General features: G+C 39.6%; 1 protein-coding gene, 1 non-coding gene and 1 pseudogene across 2 annotated transcripts; 1 reads left to right on the forward strand and 2 right to left on the reverse strand.

Annotated features, from left to right (window-relative positions):
- Positions 1 to 468: 468 nt before the first annotated feature.
- Positions 469 to 1,283, reverse strand: LOC113186101 (prohibitin 1 pseudogene; annotated as a pseudogene).
- A 6,252-nt stretch (positions 1,284 to 7,535) lies between these two features.
- On the forward strand, positions 7,536 to 15,780 carry Ndufs5 (NADH:ubiquinone oxidoreductase subunit S5). Its single transcript, XM_026393421.2, has 3 exons — positions 7,536 to 7,643; positions 9,834 to 10,051; positions 15,566 to 15,780. The coding sequence occupies exons 2-3, from the start codon at positions 9,836 to 9,838 to the stop codon at positions 15,668 to 15,670; spliced, it is 321 nt and encodes a 106-aa protein (XP_026249206.2). The 5' UTR covers positions 7,536 to 7,643; positions 9,834 to 9,835; the 3' UTR covers positions 15,671 to 15,780.
- Trnav-cac (transfer RNA valine (anticodon CAC)) lies at positions 15,022 to 15,095 on the reverse strand. The gene has a single exon. It is a non-coding gene; the product is annotated as a tRNA-Val (tRNA).
- Positions 15,781 to 23,764: the final 7,984 nt, after the last annotated feature.

The following is a 23,764-nucleotide window of genomic DNA, read 5'->3' on the forward strand; positions in this document are numbered from 1 at the left end:
CTGGGAAGAGAGTTTGGAAGTAAGTAGGACCTCCATAATAAAGGGCTTTGACTATTAGGAGTTTCACCCTTGACAGATTGACCATTAAGAACCTAACAATTTGGCCTGAGAATATAGCTCAGTTGATACAGTGCTTGCCTTGCATGCACAAGGCCCTTGGTTCAATCCCCAGCACCACAAAAAGAAAAAAAAGAAAGAAAAAAACTAATAGTCTGGGCTAGTCAGAAGTAATGAAGACCTGTACATTGATTGAGAAGAATGATTAAACATGGTGATACTTTAAACTGGCTAAGAACATTGCTCTTTTTGTGTGTGTGTGTGTGTGTGTGATTTTACTTTTTATTTCCTTCACTTTTTAAGCCAATCATGAAATTTCACAGTGATTTCTGGGGTAGGGGCAGAAGAAAGATGGTATTCAGAATCGGGGCTGTGGCCCAAGTGGCCTGAGGAGGTGCGGACAGGGCACCCTCACTGGGGCAGTTGGAAGAGTACGGACTGCCCTGCTGGCAGGTAAGTGATGTTCGGAGAGCGTGAGAGCTGGTATGCTATGTCCTCGGTGGCTTCCAGCTTGCGCAGCTCAATCAGGCCATCACCTGCAGTGGCCAGTGAGTTGGCAATCAGCTCGGCTACCTTGGAGTCACCCTCAGCAGAGATGATGGCAGCTTTCTTTTGCTGTTCAGCCTTTTCCACCACAAATCTGGCCCTCTCTGCTTCCTGCTAAGCCACCTGTTTGGCTTCCACCGCTTCTGTGAACTCCTTCCCAAAGGTCAGATGTGTCAAGGACACATCATCCAGGATGAGCCCAAAGGTTGCTGCTCGCTCTGTAAGGTCACCTGCCTGGAGACCAGCTCTCTCTGGGTGATCAGTTCGCCAGCATCAAAGCGAGCCACCACTGACTTGAGGATCTCTGTGGTGATGGACAGCAGCACTCATTCATCATAGTCCTCTCCAATGCTAGTGAAGATTCGAGGAAGCTGACTAGCAACAGGTCTGAAAAGGATGCGCAGTGTGATGCTGACATTCTGCAAATCTTTGCTTCCAGTGATGACTGGCACATTACGTGGTCAAGAGCGGCAATCAAAGATAATAGGTTTCTGAACCAAAGGTATGAGAAAGTGAGTTCCTTCCCCTACCACAATGTCCTGTACACCACGGAATCGGTAAAGATGACAGCTCTGTGCCCAGCATCCACATTATATAAGGCAGAGTTCACCACGCCTCCTGCAACGGCTAAGGCCAGGCCAAACTTGCCAATGGATTCAAACACTTTGGCAGCCATGTTTCCTTCTACTGGACCCACTCACACCTGCTTACACTCTGACCTCCACATGAATTCCCCCAAGAACATTGCTCTTAAAGAATCTTCCCAGTCTTATCTTCCTGGTCCCCATAACACATGTTCAGAGAGAGATTTTCTCTTAGTTTCATCTGCTTCCCTTCACTTTCTAATCTAGTCTAATTCTATTAGCTACTGCTGGTCCTTTTTTTAGGAGTGGGAGAACATAGTCTCTTAAATTTACTTATTAAAGGCATTAATTAGCTCTTATATGGACTATTGAAGTTTTTCCTTTCATACTGTCCCCAGAAACCTATACTTCGCCCATCATCTTTATCTTTCATGGTGCTCCTATTGACCTCTGCTTGGAATTAATTCCATTCTTGATAGATGCCAACTTGAGTGGTGATCAGCTTTCTGCTCCCTTCATCAAGGCAGTTACCTGTTCATTAGATAAATGTTTATTGAGCACTACTGTTTGCCAAGTACTGTTCTAGGCATTAGGAATATATCACTGAACTGAATAGACAAGGTCCCTGCTCTTGTGGCACTTATATTCTTGTGAAGCAAGACAGGCAAACTAGTAAATAAGTTAACCCAAGATTTAAAGGTGAAGAAGACAAAAATGGTAACGGCAATAACTTTATTTGATACCACTGCTACACAGGTTTGAATAAACAACTGGGTAACCTGTAGATCCTAGTACATTTGGGGAAAGACAGTGAATTTGTAAATTCTCCATCCCTAACCCAGTAAGTGAAGTTTGGGATAGAATAGAGCAGAGAAACAAAGTAATCTGAAAGATAAAGTAATGGATTGCAACATTTGGAATATAAAGGAAACCAGAGTGACCCTCTGAACTAAAAAAGAATGCCATCTGGGGATGGAGGAAATACCAAGCTGAAACAATTAGCATTCACTGAAGTAAACTGAGTTGGGGGGAGGGCAGTGTCAGGGGTAACCTGAAGTTGATAAACATTCCATCCCTAAAACTAATTCCCCTCATTTTAATATATTGAGCTGCCTCCTGACTTTAATTAGGTTCTCTCTCTTTTTTTAATATTTATTTTTTATTTGTAGTTGGACAAAATATATTTTAATGTGGTGCTGAGGATCGAACCCAAGGCTAGGCAAGTGCTGTACGGCTGAGCCTCAAATGATATGATTACATGAAGGAAAAAAACCAAAAACTCAACTGGTAAGACCAGAGACAGTTCACTAAACCTGACATATATATATATACTCACCATAAGTTCACTGGAGCTAGTTTTATAGTCTTTTTTTTTTTTTAAGAGAGAGAGAGAGAGAGAGAGAGAGAGAGAATTTGAATATATATATATATATATATATATATATATATATTTAGTTTTCAGCGGACACAACATCTTTCTTTGTATGTGGTGCTGAGGATTGAACCCGGGCCGCACGCATGGCAGGCGGGCGCACTACCGCTTGAGCCACATCCCCAGCCCTATAGTCTTTTTTTTTAATATTTTTTAGTTGTAGTTAGACACAATGTTTTATTTTTAGGTGGTGCTGAGGATCAAACCCAGAGCCTCTCATATGCTAGGCAAGTGTTCCACTGCTGAGCCACAACCCAATCCGTAGATAGTCTTATTAGTGAGTCAGCATTCCTGAGACCAGGGTCATAAAAAAACTAGTTGAAAGGAGGCTGCCAGGGCAGCTGACTAGCTTTCCCCAGAAGCACCCTGCTATCTGTCTAGACACACCAGAACACTTAACAATGCAAGGAGTTTTATTACAGTTTTGTCCACTAGATTGTGTCCACTGGGGTAATGACTGCTTCTCTTCTTACTTTGGCTGCAGAGATAACCTGTAGAAGGTTTAAAATTATTTGATCTGGGAGTTAAGGGTAGTTTCAGGTAATACAATGAATGAAGCATAGCCACATACTTCATTTATTACCAAGAACTCAGTATAGTGAAAGAGTCAATGTAGACAAATAAATGCATTATACAATGTAATAAGAGCATAATGAGAAGTGCCGAGATGAAGTTCTGTGTTAATTACTCCACCTCAGAAAAGGTCTCACAATCCAATTTAGTCATCAGTTACTGCCATTACCATTTTTGTCTTCTTCACCTTTAAATCTTGGGTTAACTTATTTACTAGTTTGCCTGTCTTGCTTCACAAGAATATAAGTGCCACAAGAGCAGGGACCTTGTCTATTCAGTTCAGTGATATATTCCTAATGCCTAGAACAATACTTGGCAAACAGTAGTGCTCAATAAACATTTATCTAATGAATAGGTAACTGCCTTGATGAAGGGAGCAGAAAGCTGATCACCACTCAAGTTGGCATCTATCAAGAATGGAATTAATTCCAAGCAGAGGTCAATAGGAGCACCATGAAAGATAAAGATGATGGGTCAAGTATAGGTTTCTGGGGACAGTATGAAAGGAAAAACTTCAATAGTCCATACAAGAGCTAAATTTCTAAAAGGTAGTGTTTAAGTTTTCTCGCTTATGACGAAGGAGTATGTCAAGATGAGGAAACCCTGCAGATCTAGAACAAAGGTTCAGAGAAGAGACACCCAAGGACACTCAGACCGCCCCGCTGGTGATGTCCCAATGCTCGGTGCTCATGGGTGCTCATGCATCAACTAACCGTCTCTTTAGAGGGGAAAGCCTGGGGAACTTCGTTTAGGACTTCAAGCCCCACCTCATTATACTTCCAAAGCTCTGCTGGAAGAACACATCCCCAGGAACTCTGCAGCGAACCCTCTAGTCGGGTTCCACCTGGTCTCAAAACGTAGTCTTGAAAATGAAATGAAAAGAGGAGACATTGGGGCTTGCCTCCAGAGGCGTAAAGTCCTTTAACTACACTCTAACGAAGCAAAGGACCTGCAGGGCGAGGCCATGAAAAGGTGTTTCGGGGGAGTACTGAAGAACTTCGGGGCAGGGGGTTTGCCTACCGTGATGCAAGAGGGCCCTGAAAGAACAGGTAAAAGGGGCGAGGAGAAATGGAACACCAACAAGCCCCTCTCCGCACGGGTTACGTGACTTAACAGCAAAATCCCGGCGGCCCATGAGCTCCACAGCAACCGCGCGCGTGGGATTCTGGGAGTTGTAGTTTTCCATCCTTGGAGGTGGAGGAAGAGTTGCCGCCTCTGTAGGCCAGGTTGTTTGCATGGTCCAGTGGAGGGGCTAGCTGTGTCCACACTTTCTCCGATGGAAGTTTACGGAGTCTCAAAAATTCGGGAAGTTTTTGCCAGAAAATGGCAAGATAAACCGTATGAATGGATTAGGTATACGCCTGAAGATAGTGGGAAGGAAGCGTGCTAGAAGTGATAGGATCATCCCAGGTAGAAGAAACTGCTCCTAGAAAACTTGGAAACAGCAATTCTGGATGGCTGAGGACACAAGTTTGAGTAGGTATGGCAAACAGTGGATTTGAGGATTTAGAAGTGGAAAGAAACCAAGTCATGAAGAGTCTGGAACGTCAAATTCAAGATTTTGAGCTTTTTTAAATGTATGGACACCACACAGCACCCGCAGAATGAATGGCCCCCTACTTTTGTGTTTCTTCCTCTTTTGTGCTGCTCAGGACCTTGGCAGGTTAGGCAGCTGCTCTACCACTGAGCTACACCCCTGCCCTAGTTCATCTTTTTATAACAGAAAGATCACTTGCTATAGCATGCTGATTGCATCTACAACCCAAGAGCCCAGTAAGGATCATGGCGTGGTCAGAGTTTTAAAAGTATTTTTTAGATAATCATATTTGAGATTTAAAAAAGAAATGGTCAGGGGCTTGGGGAATGTGGCTCAGTGGTACAATGCTTGCCTAGCAAGTATGAGTCCCCGGGTTCAATTCTCAGTACCACAAAAAAAGGAAATGTAAAGAAAAGAAATGGTCAACCATAAAGTGAATAAGAAGGCAGCAAGACTGAGAGCAAGAAGCCTTTGGAGTTCAAAGCCAGCCTCAGCAAAAAAAAGAGGTGCTAAGCAAGTCAGTGAGACCTTGTCTCTAAATAAAATATTAAGAAAACAGGGCTGCAGATGTGGCTCAGTGGTCCAGTGTCTCTGAGTTCAATCCCCATTACCCGCCCCCAAATGTAAGTTTCCCCATATTTTAAAATAGGAGACCTAACATTTAAACACTAAGATTTCTAGCTTCTCTTGAAACATCAGAAGATTTGACAATTTACAGTCCTGATTCTTTCATAATTAATAAGCTGGAGCTGTGTATCTGTTGTGCCTTTAAACAAAATATATGGCCTCCAGTTTATCACATTTCCCACTATCCCTTCCATCCCTTAAACTGAGGTGAAGTATTGATTGTCATTTACCATGTGCTTTTGTTGTCATTTTCTTATACTGAGTCCTGTTTGGGCCTGGAAATGTTTGAAATGCCCATCATTGTACTATTTCTAGATGGTATTTCTGAGGAGTGATAAAATAAATCTATTTTAGAATGACTGATCATGCAAAACAGATTGAATGCAAAATTTGGGAGTCAGAAAATAAGGAATAGGTTGGAAACCTGTTGAAGGAATATTGATATAAAACTCTAGGGATTTTTCATGCCTAAGTGGCCAGGAAGATATCATCAAAGAACAACAAAGTGGGGAGGGCTGTGGGTATAGCTTCATAGTAGAGCATTTGCCTACCATGTCAGGCCCTGGGTTTAATCCCTAGCACCACTAAACAAAAGGAGGGGGAGAAAGAAAGAAAGAAAGATAGTGAGTAACTGGAAAGGGTGATGATCAATACTTTGCCAATAGTACTTTGTGAGCAAGGTCCATGAGTTACCAAATACATAATCTTCCAGTATTCTGCTGGACATATATTAGGTGCTCAGGAAATTCTAGTTGGATTATACCTGATTTTCATGTGAACCATATGTGATGGGATATTGGAGAGCTGGAATGGTCAAATGAAACCAGTAAGTTGTGCATCTTAGGAATTTCTCCAGGATGGGTGATCCTTAGCTTTGGTCACAGTTATTCCATTTTGGGGGAAAAAACCTGTGCAGAAGTCCAGAAGCAAAACAGGAATTGAGTATGAGAAGTGGAGATAGGAAGAAAATGCTGTTGCTCCAGGGAACAAAATCAAAAGGCTAAGAAACCAAACTGCAAGACTTTACCTGAATTGTTGAAACAGCAAGCTCTTATTCAGAATATTAGGCAGGGGATTTTGGACAATGAGGCTGGGAAGTTGGGAAGGCTGACTTCTGTAAATGTTTTTGATAGCACACCATTTAAGGGGAAAAAAATTTCAGCCCAAACTCCCAATAAATACTTGTTTACAAATTATTTATATGTAAATTGTATATCCTATTGCACACACTTAGGAGGCTCTGACACAATCAAAGAGAATCACTGTAGCTTCTGGAGCAGAGGGAGACATGTTACCAGTCCATCTGCAAAATTTTAGAAGCTGAGACATCAAAGAACTGTGACTGGCTTACAGTGCTTTCCAAGTGGCAGCCATTGCCCTGCTAAATTATAATAACTTAAATTTAGTCCCTATAACAATCCTACTCTGTAGGCTTTATCATCATCATCATCATCATCATCATCATCATCATACTGGTATGAGAATTGAACGGAGGGGCGCTTAACTACTGATCCACATTCTTAGCCTCTTTTATTTTTATTTAAAAAATTTTTTTTTTAGTTGTTGAACAAATTTATTTATTTATATACGATGCTGAGAATCAAACCCAGTGTCTCACACATGCTAAGCAAGCGCTCTACCACTGAGCCACAACCCCAGCCCCTTTATTTTTTATATTGAAACAGGGTCACGCCAAGGCTGGCCCTTGACTTTTGTGAGCCTCCTGCCTCAGATTCCTGAGTCACTGGGATTACAGCGCACCACAGGCCGGACAGATTACTATTATTTATAACAAAAGAGGAAACTGAGGGCGGGCGAGATTAGGAAATCGTTCCGGGTCACACAGCGGCATTGCCAGAATTTGCCCCTCAGTGATCTGGGTTCACAGTCCACGGGTTTAACGGGTTTGGGGGCTAGAACAGTGTTCTTCACAGGTGGCTCCAAGTCAAATCGCTCACCGATCAGCGCTACCGTGGGAGTGCTTGTCCTATGCTAGGAGACAGAAAGAAGGCACTAACAGCTAAGCCTTCTCCAGAGCGGTGGCTCAGGGCAGGTCAGTGTATCCACAGTCAGTGTCTCCAGAGGTCCAGGCAGAAAGGCACCCGGGCGCAGATTGATGGGCTAGGTTTCTGTGGTTTCCGGGGCGAGACTGCAGAGGGAAAGTCGGCTCCCGGCGTCTAACTGCAAACGTCGCGCTGCGGGCATCCTTTACGGCAGGCGTGTGCGTCGCTAGCCGGACGTCCTGAAGCGAGGGCCCGGGAGGGGACAAGGACACGGCGGTGGGAAGGTAGGAGTTGCTTATGTCTGCATGGCAGTGAATGAGCTTCCTTCTGTCTTGGACGAATTCCCTCATGGTTTGGGTGTCCCCTTCTCCCAGGCCCGAGCTCTGCGCCTGCTCCCTGGCACATCCCGTGACCTCCTCTCCTGGAGACCGCACCTCGCTCAGCTGTCTTTCCAGGTTGATTTAGCTTTTGCCGGATTAATGCTCTGGCCTTCTGTTCCTTAACTGAAATCCACGCTCCTTATCTCCGCCATCAAGCCCCTGCGTGGTTTTGGCCCCTCCAGCCTCGTTCATTTCATTTTTCCCGTCGTGCATTCTGTGCTTCACCCTCTCCGGGGCCTCAGTGTCCCCAAACATGCCCAGCACGCACGCTGGAACGCATTCTGTTGCTGGACTGGAGTAGTGTGTCCACCGATCTTCACTTGGCGAACTCAGCCCGTCTCAAAGGCATTTTCAAGTCTCAGGGAATCCTCAGCTGCTTCCTCAAAAACTCTGACCTCTGAACCACTCTGTTTCTTGCAGTGGGTTTCTAGTTCCCAGTGTCTCTCTAGTGCACACGTTGAGCACTGCTTTCCCCCTTCTCAGTGCCTGGAAATAAATTATTCAGGAAAGAACAGGATGAAACTTTAGAAATTAAATTCACCAGTAAATCTACTTTGTATACACAATTACAATGGTGTTTTATTATAATGTGTGTCTTTGTCTCTTCGTCTTTATTTAACAGTATAAGGTATTTGATATGTATATTCTCTTCTCCCAATGTCTCATTTATTCTACTGAATACCAGAAATTAATTACCCATTTCTTTATTATTTGCACATTTAAGTGTTTTTGGCTTGTAAATGTGTGGGGTTTTCTTTCTTTTTTTTTTTGTCTTGTTTTGTTTTTGTTTTTTGCAGTACTGGGGTTTGAACCCAGGTATGCTCTACCACTAAGCTACATCCCCAGCCCTTTTTATATTATTTTGAGACAGGGTCTTGCTTAGTTTCCCAGGCTGTCCTCAATTTTTTTTAATATTTATTTTTTAGTTTTCGGTGGACACATCTTTATTTTATTTTTATGTGGTGCTGAGGATCGAACCCAGCGCCCCAAGCATGCCAGGCGAGCGCATTACCGCTTGAGCCACATCCCCAGCCCCTGTCCTCAAATTTGCTGTCTTCCTGCCTCCTGCTCCCAAGTCACTGGAATTACAGTCATCATCACCATGCCCTGCTTCAGTTATTGTAAATTCATTTTTTTCAGCAGTTACCAAGCCCCTGCCCTCAAAGCATTTTTTATCCAGTAGGAGAGAGATACAAGTAAAATCTGTTATATAGTACTGTGCAAAGTACTTCTTGGAAATTGAGAATGCTATATAACAGAGGAGGGACACCAGATTCAGGAGGGTTTCTCAGGAAATGTGTCGCCCAAGTTGACATGGAAAGAATGGACAGAAAAAATGTAAAGAAACTTCTCACTCTGACATACACCTGTAATCTCAGCTTTCTGGCAAATTGAGGCAGGAGGATCACAAGTTTGAGGCCAGTTTCAGCAACTTAGTAAGACTGTCCAAAATTAAAATTAGAAACGGCTGGGGATGTGGCTCAAGTGGTAGCGTGCTCACCTGGCATGCGAGGCCCGGGTTTGATCCTCAGCACCACATACAAACAAAGATGTTGTGTCCGCCTAGAACTAAAAAATAAATATTAAAAATATTTTCTCTCTCTCTCTCTCTCTAAAAAAAAAAAAGAAAAAAAAAGAAAGGACTGGGGAGATGTAGCTCAGTGGTAAAGTGCCCCTGGATTCAATCTTCATACAGAAAAAGGAAAAAGAACAATGTAAAGAAGTATTCTGTGTTTGTATCTTTTTTGTTCTTTTCAGTTTTCTTCAGATCTATTTCAAATACCTGGTATTATTCACTCAAAATATGAAAGTTTTTGAACTTTTGACAAAAATGTCCTTAATATACAGAGGAGTTTTTAGCATTGTTTTTTAATTCTAGTTCTGTTTTCCTTGAGTTTTGTGTAAGTACAAAAATTGCTCACCTACCATAAAATGGGAGAATCTATCTAATGAAAAAGTTCGTTGAGAAGAAATTTGGAGAATACAGCATTCTAGAGGATACTTATCATGATTATCTCATTTTTTCCTTGGTAATGTCTCATTTGATTGTATTCTTTTGGCATTATTATTATTATTATTTATTTTCCATTACAGCCATGCCTTTCTTTGATGTGCAGAAAAGGTTGGGCATTAACTTAGACCGTCATCTAACAATCCAAAGTGCTGAACAGCCCTACAAGATTCCTTCTCGATGCCACGCTTTTGAAAAAGAATGGATAGAGTGTGCACATGGAATTGGTAATATCCGCGCCCAGAAAGAGTGCAAGATAGAATATGAAGATTTTGTAGAATGTTTGCTTCGGCTGAAAACGGTGAGGAAATGGTGGAGATGGGAGTTGAATGACTTGCTTATTTCTTTGGGGCTATTTTTAAAGTGTTTTTAATTGGTCTTGGGACTGGGGCTACTGAGAGACCAAGTGCCTTCAGATCTGAGGAGGCCCATTCTTCCTTAGTGTTCTTCTTCACCTTCTCCCAAATTTTCCCTGCTGTAGCCACCAGGTTAGAAATTATATGTGTGTACATTTTTTTTCAGTAGGCTATAAAGCAGAAAATACCAAGTAGCTTTGGGTGTTTTAACTGTCCTTGAAAATCTCTGGGCAAAAAATATTTTAAATTCATTAAACACTCATCGAGAAGAGCTTATATCCTGCAGATCTGTTAGAATGAACATCATATAGCAGTCTTTTTTTTTTTTTTTTTTTGTATTTTTATTTATTTATTTTTAGTTCTCGGCGGACACAACATCTTTGTTGGTATGCGGTGCTGAGGATCAAACCTGGGCCACACACATGCCAGGCGAGCGCGCTACCGCTTGAGCCACATCCCAAGCCCCTCATATAGCAGTCTTAATTCGTTCATACTTTAGGGAAGATGGAAGTGTTAAAGAGATTGTTGACCAAAGATGCAGAGTAAAAAAGATCTTAGCAGCACAGTGCCCACCTCCTCAAGAGTTGAATGAGTTTTATAACATAAAGGGACCTATTTTCCCATAGAGAAGAAATCTCTTGGTTTGGGCTTTAATTTTGCCTATTTCTGTGCTTCAGATATAACAAATAGATTTTTTTTTTTTCCCCCTTTTAAGATAGTATCTTGCCACATTGCCCAGGCTGGTCTCCAGCTCCTGGACTTAAGTGATCCTCCTTCCTTAGCCCATAGTCCCAGAGTATGGTGCCAAGCCTGGATCCATATAGAAAAAAAAAAACTTTTAACATTCTTTTTTAACATATTTAAACAACTTTTAATTCTTCATGTGGTACTAAGGTTTGAACCCAGGGTCTCATGCATGCCATGCAAGCATTCTGCCACTAAGCTATATCTCCAGCCCATAGAAATGTTTCTATTACTTACAAATTCTTGGGGTTCAGGGAGTTAAATTTTTAGTTAAATTTGCAGCAAACTGGATCAATTTAAAGTTCTTGGCTGGGTGCGATGGCACACACCTATAATCCCAGCGATTCGGGAGGCTGAGACAGGAGGATAGTGAGTTCAAAGCCAGCCTCAGCAAGGACTAAGCAACTCAGTGAGACCTTGTCTCTAAATAAAATACAAAAAAAGGGCTGGGGATGTGGCTTAGTGGTTGAGTGCCCCTGAGTTCAATCCCCAGTACCACCCTGGCACCCCTGCCAAAAAATAATTTGAAGTTCTTATCTGTTAACATCTGCTATTGACATTTGGATAATAGGAAGCTAAACTTGGAAGGAATGAGGAAGTATCAGGTAGTGTTCTTATATTGATCTCTCCCGGAATCCAGTCATTCATTAGTTAATAGTTTAGTATTACCCAGGGACGATGGGTAGATTGTGGCCACTTTATAGCCATTTAGTTCACAGCATGTCCTCTAACTTTTTTTCTTCTAACCCATTTATTTATTGTTCAGATCCAGATGTTTACATAATCTTCAAAGGGCTGGGGAAATCTTCAAAAATTTGTATCAGAAGGAGGTAGTGTGTGAGGTGGAAAGAACATCAGATTGGGAGTTAGAGAGCCAGATTCTGGTGCTGGTTTTGCTACCGCTAGTTTCATGACATTGAGCAAGTCCTCTTCTTTGTCTTAGTTTTCTTATAAGGGGAAATTGGAGCTGCCTCCAAACTCACTCCTAAACTTATAGTTTATGAATAGATAAGTTACCATGTTACAGGTGTTGCTAAATGACTGAATAACTTCCTATAGGCAAAGAAATTAGTAAATCAGGGAATTAGAATCAAGCATTGTTGGGCTGGGGATGTGGCTCAAGTGGTAGCGCGCTCGCCTGGCATGTGTGCGGCCTGGGTTCGATCCTCAGCACCACATACCAACAAAGATGTTGTGTCCGCCAACTGAAAAATACATATTAAAAATTCTCTCTCCTCTCTCACTCTCTCTTTAAAAAAAAAAAAAAAAGAATCAAGCATTGTTAAAAAGTTCTTAGCAGGGCTGGGGTTGTGGTTCAGTGGTAAAAGCACTTGCTTATGTGAGGCACTAGGTTTGATCCTCAGCACCAAATTAAATAATGTTTTGTGTCCATCTACATCTAAAAATATTTTGTTAAAAGTTCTTAGTATATAATAATGCATTTGTTTCTCAAAATAATCCTGTGAGATGAGTTACTATTATTTTTTTTATTATAAGTTTAAAATTTGAGAGGGGATAGGGTTGTAGTTCAGTGGTAAAGCACTTAACATACCATCTGCAAAGCCCTGGCACCTAAAATTAATTAATTAATTAATTAATTAAGACAAGGAAAAATTAAGGACATTGCCTGAACTCTTAGAGCTAGTAAGTGGGATAGACTTGGGATTTCAGCCTGGTAAGGCTATTCTAGAGACTGTCCTTATCTACAACACTAAGTGTCATTTTTTAATTGTTTTTCCTTGTTTGTTTGTTGGTGCTAGGGATTGAACCCAGGCCTTGTGCATGTTAAGCATGCACTTTACCACTATTTCCTCAGCCCCATTCAGTGGTTATTGCTTCTTGCTCAGAAAGATTTGATATATGGTATTGTCAACCATGACTTGTTCTGTTGGGAGACTCGTTCAGAAATGCTCTTGAGAGGGGCTTGGGATGTGGCTCAAGTGGTAGCGTGCTTGCCTGGCATGCTTGGGGCACTGAGTTTGATTCTCAGCACCACGTAAAAATAAAATAAAGATATTGTGTCCACCTAAAAACTAAAAATAAATATAAAAAAAAAATTTAAAAAAAGAAATGCTTTTGAGAGAAATGGTAAGAAAGTAGTCTGTTAAACCTAGCCAGGTGGCACATGTTCAGAATCCTAGGCACTCTAGAGGCTGAGGCAATAGGATCACAAGTTGGAGGCCAGCTTCAGCAATTTTGCAAGACACTATCTCAAAAAAATAAAGAACACTGGGGTGTTGCTGTTTAACATACCTGGGCTAAACCCAGTACTAGGGAAAATAAGAAAAAGAATATAGTCCATTTAAAATTGTTAATATTTATATCACTATTTTGGTTAACTTAGAGTTTCTTCCTACCAAAGTTATATCCATGTTACTTCTTTTATTTTATTTTTTTTTTTTAGTTGTAGATGGACACTATACCTTTATTTTATTTATTTTGTTTTTTATATGGTGCTGAGTATTGAACCCAGTACCTCATATGTGCTAGGCAAGCACTACCACTGAGCCACAACCACAGTCCCACCCCATATTACTTCTTTAAAGTTGATAAGATTTTAGCTAAATATGCTAACTTTGTGCCTTTGGTAAAAGATAGTCATTAATTTAAAGATAATATTAATTGGAACACCTATTATGTTATGAACTATTCTAGGCAGTAGGAATATCGAAATTAGCAAAATAGCAAAAGTCTCTGACTTCATGAGTTTTTATTCTAGTGCGATTAGAAGAAAATTGACAAACAAAATATGATGTGTCAGGTGGTAAGTGTGATGGGGAAAGTAAACTAGGAGTAGGATAGAGAGTGTTAGCGTGGGAGCTAAATGGATGCTACTCCGAATAGCCCTTAGGGTACAGTGGTGTGGTGGTACATGCCTGTAATCCTAGCGGCTTGGGAGGCTAAGGCAGGAGGATTGCAGGTTCAAAGCTAACCTCAGCAATTTAGTGAGGTGCTAAGCAACCTACCAAGACCCTTTCTCAAAATAAAAAATAAGAAGGGCTGGGGATGTGTCTCAATTGTTAAGCACCCTTTGGGTTCAATTTCTGGTACAAAAATAAATAAATAAAACAGGGCTGGGGTTGTGGCTCAGTGGTAGAGCACTTGCCTGGCACCTGTGAGGCACTTGGTTTGATCCTGAGCACCACATAAGATGCTCATCTACAACTAAAAACAAAATTATTATAAAGCAAATATTAGGTTAGTCAAAGAAGAGCTCTCAGCATTTGAAGATGTAGGCAAAGAATTTAAGAAAGCCACATGGATATGAGGGAAGAATGTTCTGGGCAGAGGAAACAGTAAGTGCAAAGGTCCCTGAGCTGGAATAGAGAAGGATATTACAAGATAAAGTCAGAGAGGTCCTTGGAAGCCATTATGAGGAGAAGCCATTGAAGGGCTTTGATCAGAGGAATGCCTCAGGATTGGTAAGTATACTTTCCATGTTACAGAAACCATGGGCCAAACATATCATTGTTGTGGCTAGGCTTTGATTTATTGGGAAGAAACCAGTGGCCCATCAGAGAATGGAATAGAACTCAGGGCTCAAAGGTGGCCAAGCACTTTCCAAGCCTTTATTTTTTTACCTAAAAAGAGACCTCATATTGACTGTTTCTTTCTTTGTACCTTACTGAATTTTTGTTTTTGCTTTTTGAACCTGGGATTGAACCCAGGGACGCTTAACCACTGAGCCACATCCCCAGCCCCTGTTTTATTTCTTTTCTTTTCCTTTTTCTTTTTTTCTGTAGTGCTTCGGATTGAACCCAGGGCCTTATGCATACAGGGCAAGCACTCTACCAACTGAGCTATATCCACAGCCCCCCACCCCATCCCATTTTCTTATTTTGAGACAGGGCCTCCTAAACTATTGAAGTTAGCCTCAAACTTGGAATCCTCTTTCCTGAGCCTCCTCAGTCACTAGAATTAAAGTGTGTGCTACTGCACCCAGTTCCTGGGGATTAAACCCTGGGCCTCTTGTATGCTGGGTAAGCACTCTACTACTGAGCTATATCCCAGCCCTTTTTCATTTTTTATTTTATGTTATTCATTTTTACAGTACTGGGAATTGAACCCAGGATCTAGCATATGCTAAGCAAGTGCTCTATCACTGAGTTATATACCCAGCCTTTTTTTTTTATTATTCTTTTTTAAATCTTATTTGTTTGTTTATTTATTTTTAAGGTGCTGGGGATTGAACCCAGGGCCTTGTGCATGTGAGGCAAGCACTCTACCAACTGAGCTATATCCCCAGCCCTCTTTTTTTAAATTTCATTTGTTTATTTTTGTGTGGTGCTGGGGATCGAACCTAGTGCTTCACGCATGCTAGGCAAGCACTTTACTACTGAGCCACAATCCCAGCCCTCCCCTCTTTTTTCTTTTAAAGTATTTTTAGTTGTACATGGACAAAATCATTTTATTTTTATGTAGTGCTGAGGATTGAACCCAGCACCCCACCCCACCCCCAAGCCCTTTTTTGAGGGCAGGTCTTGCTAAGTTGCCCCTGCCATCCTTGAACTTGTGATCCTCTTGCCTAGCATGTGTGGGGGATTTCCATTCCTAGCACAGTAAAAATAAAATGATGGACTTTGTCTTAAAGTTCCTTCAGAGGATGAAAAACCTTACAGAATTTAAAAATGAAACAAAATACTAACTTGGTTTCTCCAGACCTCGCTTTCTGATACAACTTTTCCTCTACTTTAAATGCTTTTTTCCTTTGACAGATGAAACGTGTGAATACCATCAAGAAGCAGCGGGATAAGCTAATAAAGGAAGGGAACTACACCCCTCCACCTCACCACTTGGGCAAGGCGGATCCTAGGCCCTGAGCAGAGCAGCTGCTGATGGCAAGAGGCTGATGTTTCATGTTCTCTTTTCCATTGAAAGATTGTTTACTGAAAACTTCAAAGTGTATAAAATAAAGGATTGCTCCATCTTATTTGTTCTGTTTTCTCTTGGATCATCCTTTTCCATGATAAGATTATAACCTTTTTATTTATTATTATTATTTTTTGTACCAGGGATTTAACCCAGGGGTGCTTAACCACTGAACCACATCCAAGCCTGTTTTTTTTTTTTTTTTTTTTTTTTTTTTTTTTGAGAAGGGTCTTGCTAAGTTGCTGAGGCTGGCTTTGAATTTAGCAGTCCTCCTGCCTCAGCCTCCAAGCCACTGGGATTACAGGCATGTGCCACCATATATGGCTTACAAACAATTTTTTTAAGTTTGGAAAAATGCCTCTACCAAGACTTAAAAAAATATCATCTAGGGAACTATTAACATTTTCTGAATGCTTATTACAGAGGTACTTTAAATATTTTAACTCATTTAAGAAGCCCCAGTGTTACTTAGTCTTTCCATTCTGGTTTATTTTCTGTAAAACAGTTAGGCTGGGGGAAAGGGGAGAGGGAAGACAATATTGTGTATTTCCTAAGGTTTGTGACATCTAACTTTAAGGCTAAGAAAGTGTGAGGTTTAAATAATTTTGAAGAGGGCTAGGGATGTGGCTCAAGCGGTATCGCGCTCGCCTGGCATGCATGCTGCCCGGGTTCGATCCTCAGCACCACATACCAACAAAGATGTTGTGTCCGCCGAGAACTTAAAATAAATAAATAAATAAATAAATAAATCCTCTCTCTCTCCCCTCTCTCCTCTCTCACTCTCTCTTTTAAAAAAAAAAATAATAATAATTTTGAAGAAACGGTTACTGTTTCAATTTGCTATCCTCTATCAGTGGTATTTTATTTTATTCTATTTTATTTCATTTAAATTGACATGTTTAAAAACATGTTTCTAAAAGAAAAATCTAGATGTAGAAAGGAAAATATAAATTTTAGAAAATCAGTAAGTGTTGAGAATATAATCGAAAACTCAGATATCCTGTAACATTTTTCCCCCCATTTTTTTTTTGTGTGTGTATGTTATTGGGGATCAAACCCAGAGATGCTTTACCATTGAGCTGCACACTCAGCCCTTTTTATTTTGAGACAAGGTCTCCCTAAGTTGCTGAAGCTAGAACTTGCCATCCTCCTGCCTCAGCCTCCTGAGTATCTGGGATTACAGGTGTGCACCATCATGACTAGCTCCTAATTTTTAAAAATGGTAAAATGCACATAAAATTTACATATTGGGTTGTGGATACAGGTTAGTGGCAGAGCACTTACCTCCATTTACAAGGCCCTGGGTTCTATTTCCAGCACCACTGAAAATATTTACTACCTTAGATTTTTTTGTTTTTGTTTTTGTTTTTTGGAGGGGTACTAGGGATTAAATTCAGAGGTGCCTTACTACTGATCTACATTCCCAGCACCTTTCTTTCTATTTTGAAACCGTCTCACTAAGTTGCTGCAACTAACCTCCAGCTTCAATCTTCCTGCCTCAACCTAAGTCTCTGGGATTATAAAAGTGCGCGACAGTGCCCTGCTAACTTTAACCATTTTTAAGTATTCAGTTTATTGATATAAAGTACATTCATATTGTTATACTACCATCTATCTTCAGAACTCTCATTTGCAAACTTTGAAACTCCAAATTAAAACAATAACTCCCTATTCTCTCTCCCCAGCCCCTGGCAACCACTGTTCTATTTTCTGTGTTTTAAATTTTTACTCTTTTAATTACCTATTTTTTTTTTTTTTTAGAGGGAGAGAGAGAATTTTAATATTTATTTTTTAGTTTTTCGGCGGACACAACATCTTTGTTTGTGGTGCTGAGGATCGAACCCGGGCCGCACGCATGTCAGGCGAGCGCGATACTGCTTGAGCCACATCCCCAGCCCTTTATTACCTCTTATAAGTGGAATCATACAGATTTGTCTTTCTGTTTGTCCATTTTTATATTGGGTAACAGGTTTTTGTTGATGAGTTTTAGGAGTTTTTATGTATGTATTTTAGATATTCCTTATCAGATAGATGACTTGCAAATATTTCCTCTTATCCTGTGATTTGATAGTGTGTGTTTGTGTCAGAGAGAAAAAAATGGGGTCTCACTACATTACTGGCCTCAGATTAATGGACTCAAGCAATCCTCCTGCCTCAGCCTCCCAAATAGCTATGATTATAGGCACACATCACTGCATCTGGCTAAATAGTGTCTTTTGATGCACAAGACAACTCTATTTTTTCTTATGTTGCCTGTGTGTTTCCAAGAAATCATTGCCAAACCCAATGTCATAAAACTTTTGCCCTATATCTTTAAGAATTTTTTAGTTTTAGGTCTTACATTTACATCATGGGTCTATTTTGGATTAATTTTTTTATATGGCCTTAAAGTGAGAGTCCAACTTCATTCTTTTGTGTATCATAGTCAAAATTTTCAGAACCATTTGTTGAAAAAAAAAAACTTTTTTTTTTTTATTTTATTTTTTTTTATTGGTCGTTCATAACACTACATGGTTCTTAATACATCATATTACACGGTTTGATTCAAGTGGATTACGAACTCCCGCCCCCACCCCATATACAGATTGCTGTATCACACCAGTTTCCCTTCCATTAATTGACATATTGCCTTTCTAGTGTCTGATGTATTCTGCTGTCTGTCCTATTCTCTACTGTCCCCCCTCCCCTCCCCTCCCCTCCCCTCCCCTCCCCTTTTCTCTCTCTACCCCTTCTACTGTACATCCTTTCTTCCATTTGTATTATCTTGTCTTACCCCTCCTTTCCTCTTATATGACATTTTGTATAACCCTGAGGATCGCCTTCCATTTCCATGCAATTTCCCTTCTCACTCCCTTTCCCTCCCACCTCTTATCCCTGTTTAATGTAAATCTTCTTCTCAAGCTCTTCGTCCCTACCCTGTCCTTGTTTACTCCCCTTATATCAAAGGAGTCATTTGGTATTTGTTTTTTAAAGATTGACTAGCTTCACTTAGCATAATCTGCTCTAATGCCATCCATTTCCCTCCAAACTCTATGATTTTGTCATTTTTTAATGCAGAATAATACTCCATAGTATATAAATGCCACATTTTTTTTTTATCCATTCATCTATTGAAGGGCATCTAGGCTGGTTCCACAGTCTTGCTATTGTGAATTGAGCTGCTATGAACATCGATGTAGCAGTCTTTTTGCCATTGATTGGTCTTGACCCTCTTTTTGAAAATCATTTGACATAAGGATTTATTTCTCAGCCCTATTCTGTTCTTTTGGTCTACATGTCTTATTATGTCAGTTTTTGATTACTGTTGCTTTGTAGTAAGTTTTGAATCAAGAAGTGTGAATGCTCTGGCTTTGTTCTTTTTTAGCAGTGTTTTGGTTATTCGAGATCCTTTGAAATGCCATATGAATTTTGGGAGGGATTTTTCCATTACTGCAAAAAAAAAAAAAAATAAGGCCACTTGAATTTTGTCTCTTTTTTTTTTTTTTAAGAGAGAAAGAGAGAGAGAATTTTAAAGTTTATTTATTTATTTTTAGTTTTCGGCGGACACAACATCTTTGTTTGTATGTGGTGCTGAGGATCGAACCCGGGCCTCGAATGCCAGGCGAGCGTGCTACCGCTTGAGCCACATCCCCAGCCTGCCACTTAAATTTTGATAGAGATGACAGTTAAGTCTATAGATTGATATGAATAATATTGACATTTTAGCAATATTGTCTTTCAATCCATGAACATGGAATGTCTTTCCATTTATCTCTCCTTTAATTTATTTTAGAAATGTCTTGTGCTTTTTATTGTACAATTCCTAAGTGTTTTATTAAGCATTTTTAAGTATTCAATTTGATGCTATTATAAATGAAATTGTTTCCTTAATTTCCTTTTCAAATGACTTATAGTTAATCCTGTAGCATTTTGAATCATAAATGTCAGCTCAAGAATAAGGTTGTCCTAAAAAGAAAAAGTACATTGTATGCTAGTCTCAAAATTGGAAGGATTAGATTTGGCATTTGATCAGGGCCCTGCTTATCCCTTCTGTTACAGGGCAAATCTCTAGCCAAGCAGCATTTTCTTAAACCCATTTATCAGTCACAATGAAAAAGCAAGCTGGAGTTCATCCAGTAAGGTCCCAGGCTACGGCCCTGTTTTAGGTTGTTTTAATTATGCTCTATACACAAAAGCTTTTCTGAGATTTTTAAGTTCAAAATGACAGTGAATATATTTATTTTTGTAAAATCAGAGAACCCAATTGGAAGGGCCAGAGAGAAAAGCAGAATCAAGGCTTAAAGTAGGTACATGCCCTTTCATACAGAGAAATCTTTTATTCCTGAGCTCTGGTTTGTGGAATAAAGGGAAACCAAATCCCATTAGATTGTATTTACCTACAGGTAAAACATGGGTAAAGAATACAGAACTTAATTGTGTGTGTTGGAAAGATTTACTTGATGTCTTTAAGGATATCAAAAGTCTTCATTTACATCTGATGCCTTAAACAGCTCTAGGACAAGCAACCTGCCTATCGCCTGTGTAGCTGGCAAACTTTGCACCTTAATTGCTTATTTTGAGAAAGTAGGACAGAAATGTTTGAACTGAAAGAACAGACCTGGCTCCTGGAAAGAGCCAGCTCTTCCACCTCTGTTCTTTAAATGATTTGAACAAGCAGAGACACAAGGGCTAGGGGGTGTAGTTATGTGATACAGCTGGTCCCTGTGTTTGATTCCCAGCACCATTAAAAATAATAATAATAGGGGCTGGGGATGTGGCTCAAGCGGTAGCACGCTCGCCTGGCATGCGTTCGGCCCAGGTTCGATCCTCAGCACCACATACAAACAAAGATGTGTCCACCGAGAACTAAAAAATAAATATTAAAAAAATTATTTCTTAAAAAAAAATGGGCTGAGGTTGTAGCTCAGTGATAGAGGGATTGTTTAACCTGGCATCACATACTACCAAAAAAATAAAGTAAAATAAAATAATAATAATAATAAAATAATTATATATATAAATATTTTGTAAAATATAAAAATATATATTCAGAAGATAATATATATATGTGTATGTATATTTTTAAAAATATTTTAAACAATTTTTATACTTATTTTTAGTTGTAGTTGGACACAATAACTTTATTTTATTTATTTGTTTTTATGTGATGCTGAGGATCAAACCCAGGGCCTCACACATGCAAGGCAAGTGTGCTACCGCTGAGCCACAGTCTCAGCCCCAAAAAATACTCTTTTCAACAAACAGTTCTGGGATAATCAGATGGCCCTATGCAGTTAATGAAGCTGGACCTATTTATACCACATGACTCTCCTAGACATTTGGAAAAAATCAGGTTCAAGGAGAGCTACCTGCCAGAACAAAAATCAACACTTTTCAGTAAATAATAGTAGAAGCAAGAGTCTCTACAACTTTTTGTCATTCACAACATTAAGTATTCAGTAGTTATGTGTACTTTAGTATTCATGTATATACTTTTTTGAGTCATTTAAAGGGGGGAAAAGTAGTAGACAGAAAAAGACCTCAAGATGGCTCAGAAGTCAGGTATTTAAAAGCATCTATTTAAGCTGAGTGCCGTGGCACACACCTGAAATCCCAGAGACTCAGGAGATTGAGGCATGAGGATCCCAAGTTTGAGGCTAGCCTCAGCAATTTAGCAAGAACCTGTCTAAAAATAAGAAGTGACTCTTGTGGACCATCTTTGTACAATTGCCCTTAAGTATCCCTGTAATACACTTTTTCATATGTTAATATTTTTTTTAGTTTTTTCTTTCTTTTATTTATTCATTTTTTTTTTTTTAGTTTTTTCCCACTTTATTTTTTTGAGACAGAGTCTCACTAAGTTGCCCAGGCTATCTCAAACTTGCTATCCTCCTGCCTCAGCCTCCTGATTAGCTGGGATTACAGGTGTGTGCACTGCACCTGGCTATTTCCCCAGGATTTTAAATTGTCAGCATTATTTTTTATAATTTTCTGTCCTGTGTATTTCATCTTCACATCATTTCCACTATTGGAGGTATAATTGTATAAGCACTTTTAGAGAGTTCTAATTCATTTTATGTATTTTTTGCAAATTTGAATCTGTGAAGTACATTATCAAAATGTTGACTTTACATATAAGCACGGATGTACACAAACACATTGGAACTTGCTCAGTAAGTGAAAAGATATCCTTATACATCTATATTTGTGAAAGATAAAGTTTCTCAAGATACTGACTTTTGTGAGGCTGGGGTTATAGCTCAGTGGTAGAGCACTTGCCCTATATGTGTAAGACACTGGGTTCGATCCTCAGTATCACATAAATAAATAAAATAAAAAGTATTGTGTCATGTACAACTAAAAATATTTTTTAAGAAAGATACTGACTTTTTGGGTGAATACACCTGCCTTGGTAGCCCATTAAGGGTTTGGATCAATCTCATCAAAAGATTTTTATTGTCTGTTGTGGTATTTCATATGACTACAGTTTTAAAGCTGAGTACACACAATTACCAACCATAGTAATGTGCATTTTTACATCTCAATTTTTGACCTGGTGTTAGTCAGCTTTTTATCTCTGTGACAAAAATACCTAAGAAAGTCAACTTATAAAGAAGAAAGTTTTGTTTAGGCTCATGGTTTCAGAGGTTTCAACCCATAATCACTTGACCCTCTCACTTTGGGCCTGTGATGACACAGTACGTGTGATGGGAGTGCACAACAAAGGAGGCTTGTTTACCCAGTGGCAGCCGGGAAGCAAAGAGAACAAAGATATGATGGGGCTGGGGTCCCAGTGTTCCCTTCAAGGGCACACCCCAGTGACCTAACTTCCTTACACAAGATCCCACCTCCTCAAGGTTCCACCACCTCTCAATAGTGTCACAGGCTGGGGACCAAGTCTTCAGTACATGAGATTTTAGAGGACATTCAAGATTTAAACTATAGCAGATATATTTATGCATATACTTCATTTGTTTATAATTGTTATAGCTATGAGACTGTTGTTAGTATACATGTGTTTATGCTTTCAAAAATATGTGCGTGGTCTGGGAAGATAGCTCAGTTGGGAGAAGCTTGCACAAGGCCCTGGGTTCATCCCCAGCATTTTATGTTTAAAAAATAAAAAATTTTTAAAAATGTATGTAATAATTACCTAATTTATTGTATAAAGTAGTATATGAAGTGTTCTGTTCTATTTTTATGCTTCTCAAATACCCCCCCCCCGCCCTTAAAAATGTCAGTAGACACCGGGCACAGTGACACATGCCTATAATCCCAGCAGTTTGGGAGGCTAAGGCAGGAGGATCATGAATTCAAAGCCAGCCTCAGCAACTTAGTGAAACCCTGTCTCAAAAAATAAAAGGGCTGGGGATGTAGTTAGCTCAATGGTAAAGTGCCCTGAGCTCAAGCCCTAGTACCAAACAAATAAGTGAATTAAAATAAATAAAATTAAAACGTAAATAAGACTGGTGGTGTAGCTCAGTATTAGAGTACATGCTTAGTATATACAAGGATCTGGATTCAATCCCAAGCGCGTGTGCACACACACATACACACACACACACACACATACACACACACACAAAGGTAAGTATGTATCTTTTAAATAAGTTTTAAAATTATTTTTTTCAGAATTGTATTTTTAGGATTTTGATCTTCTAGGATTTCAGACTTTAGGCATTTGATCTTTCAGGATTTCAACATTTGGGATTATAGCATTCAGGATTATGTCTCTTGGAATTATAGCCCAAACCCTGTTAGAGAACAAAAGGAAGTTTTAGAATTGAAAACTTCAATATCTAGAATTTAAAAATTCACTAGATAGACTTAACAACAAATTGAAGACATTTATAGGCAAAAGTAGTAAAAGGACATGAGAGAACTTTACAGGATGATGGAAATGCTCTATATCTTGATTGTAGTAGTGATTACATGGATGTACGTATCATCAAATCTCATGACATACACACTTAAGAGCTGTGTATTTCACTGAATGTCCTGGGTTAACCTAAAAGAAGGTAGGAAAATGGAACAGGAACAAAAGTCAGATAAGATAAATCAGAAAC

This window comes from Urocitellus parryii, chromosome 11 (assembly GCF_045843805.1).
Source record: "Urocitellus parryii isolate mUroPar1 chromosome 11, mUroPar1.hap1, whole genome shotgun sequence".
NCBI classification, from domain to species: domain Eukaryota; kingdom Metazoa; phylum Chordata; class Mammalia; order Rodentia; family Sciuridae; genus Urocitellus; species Urocitellus parryii.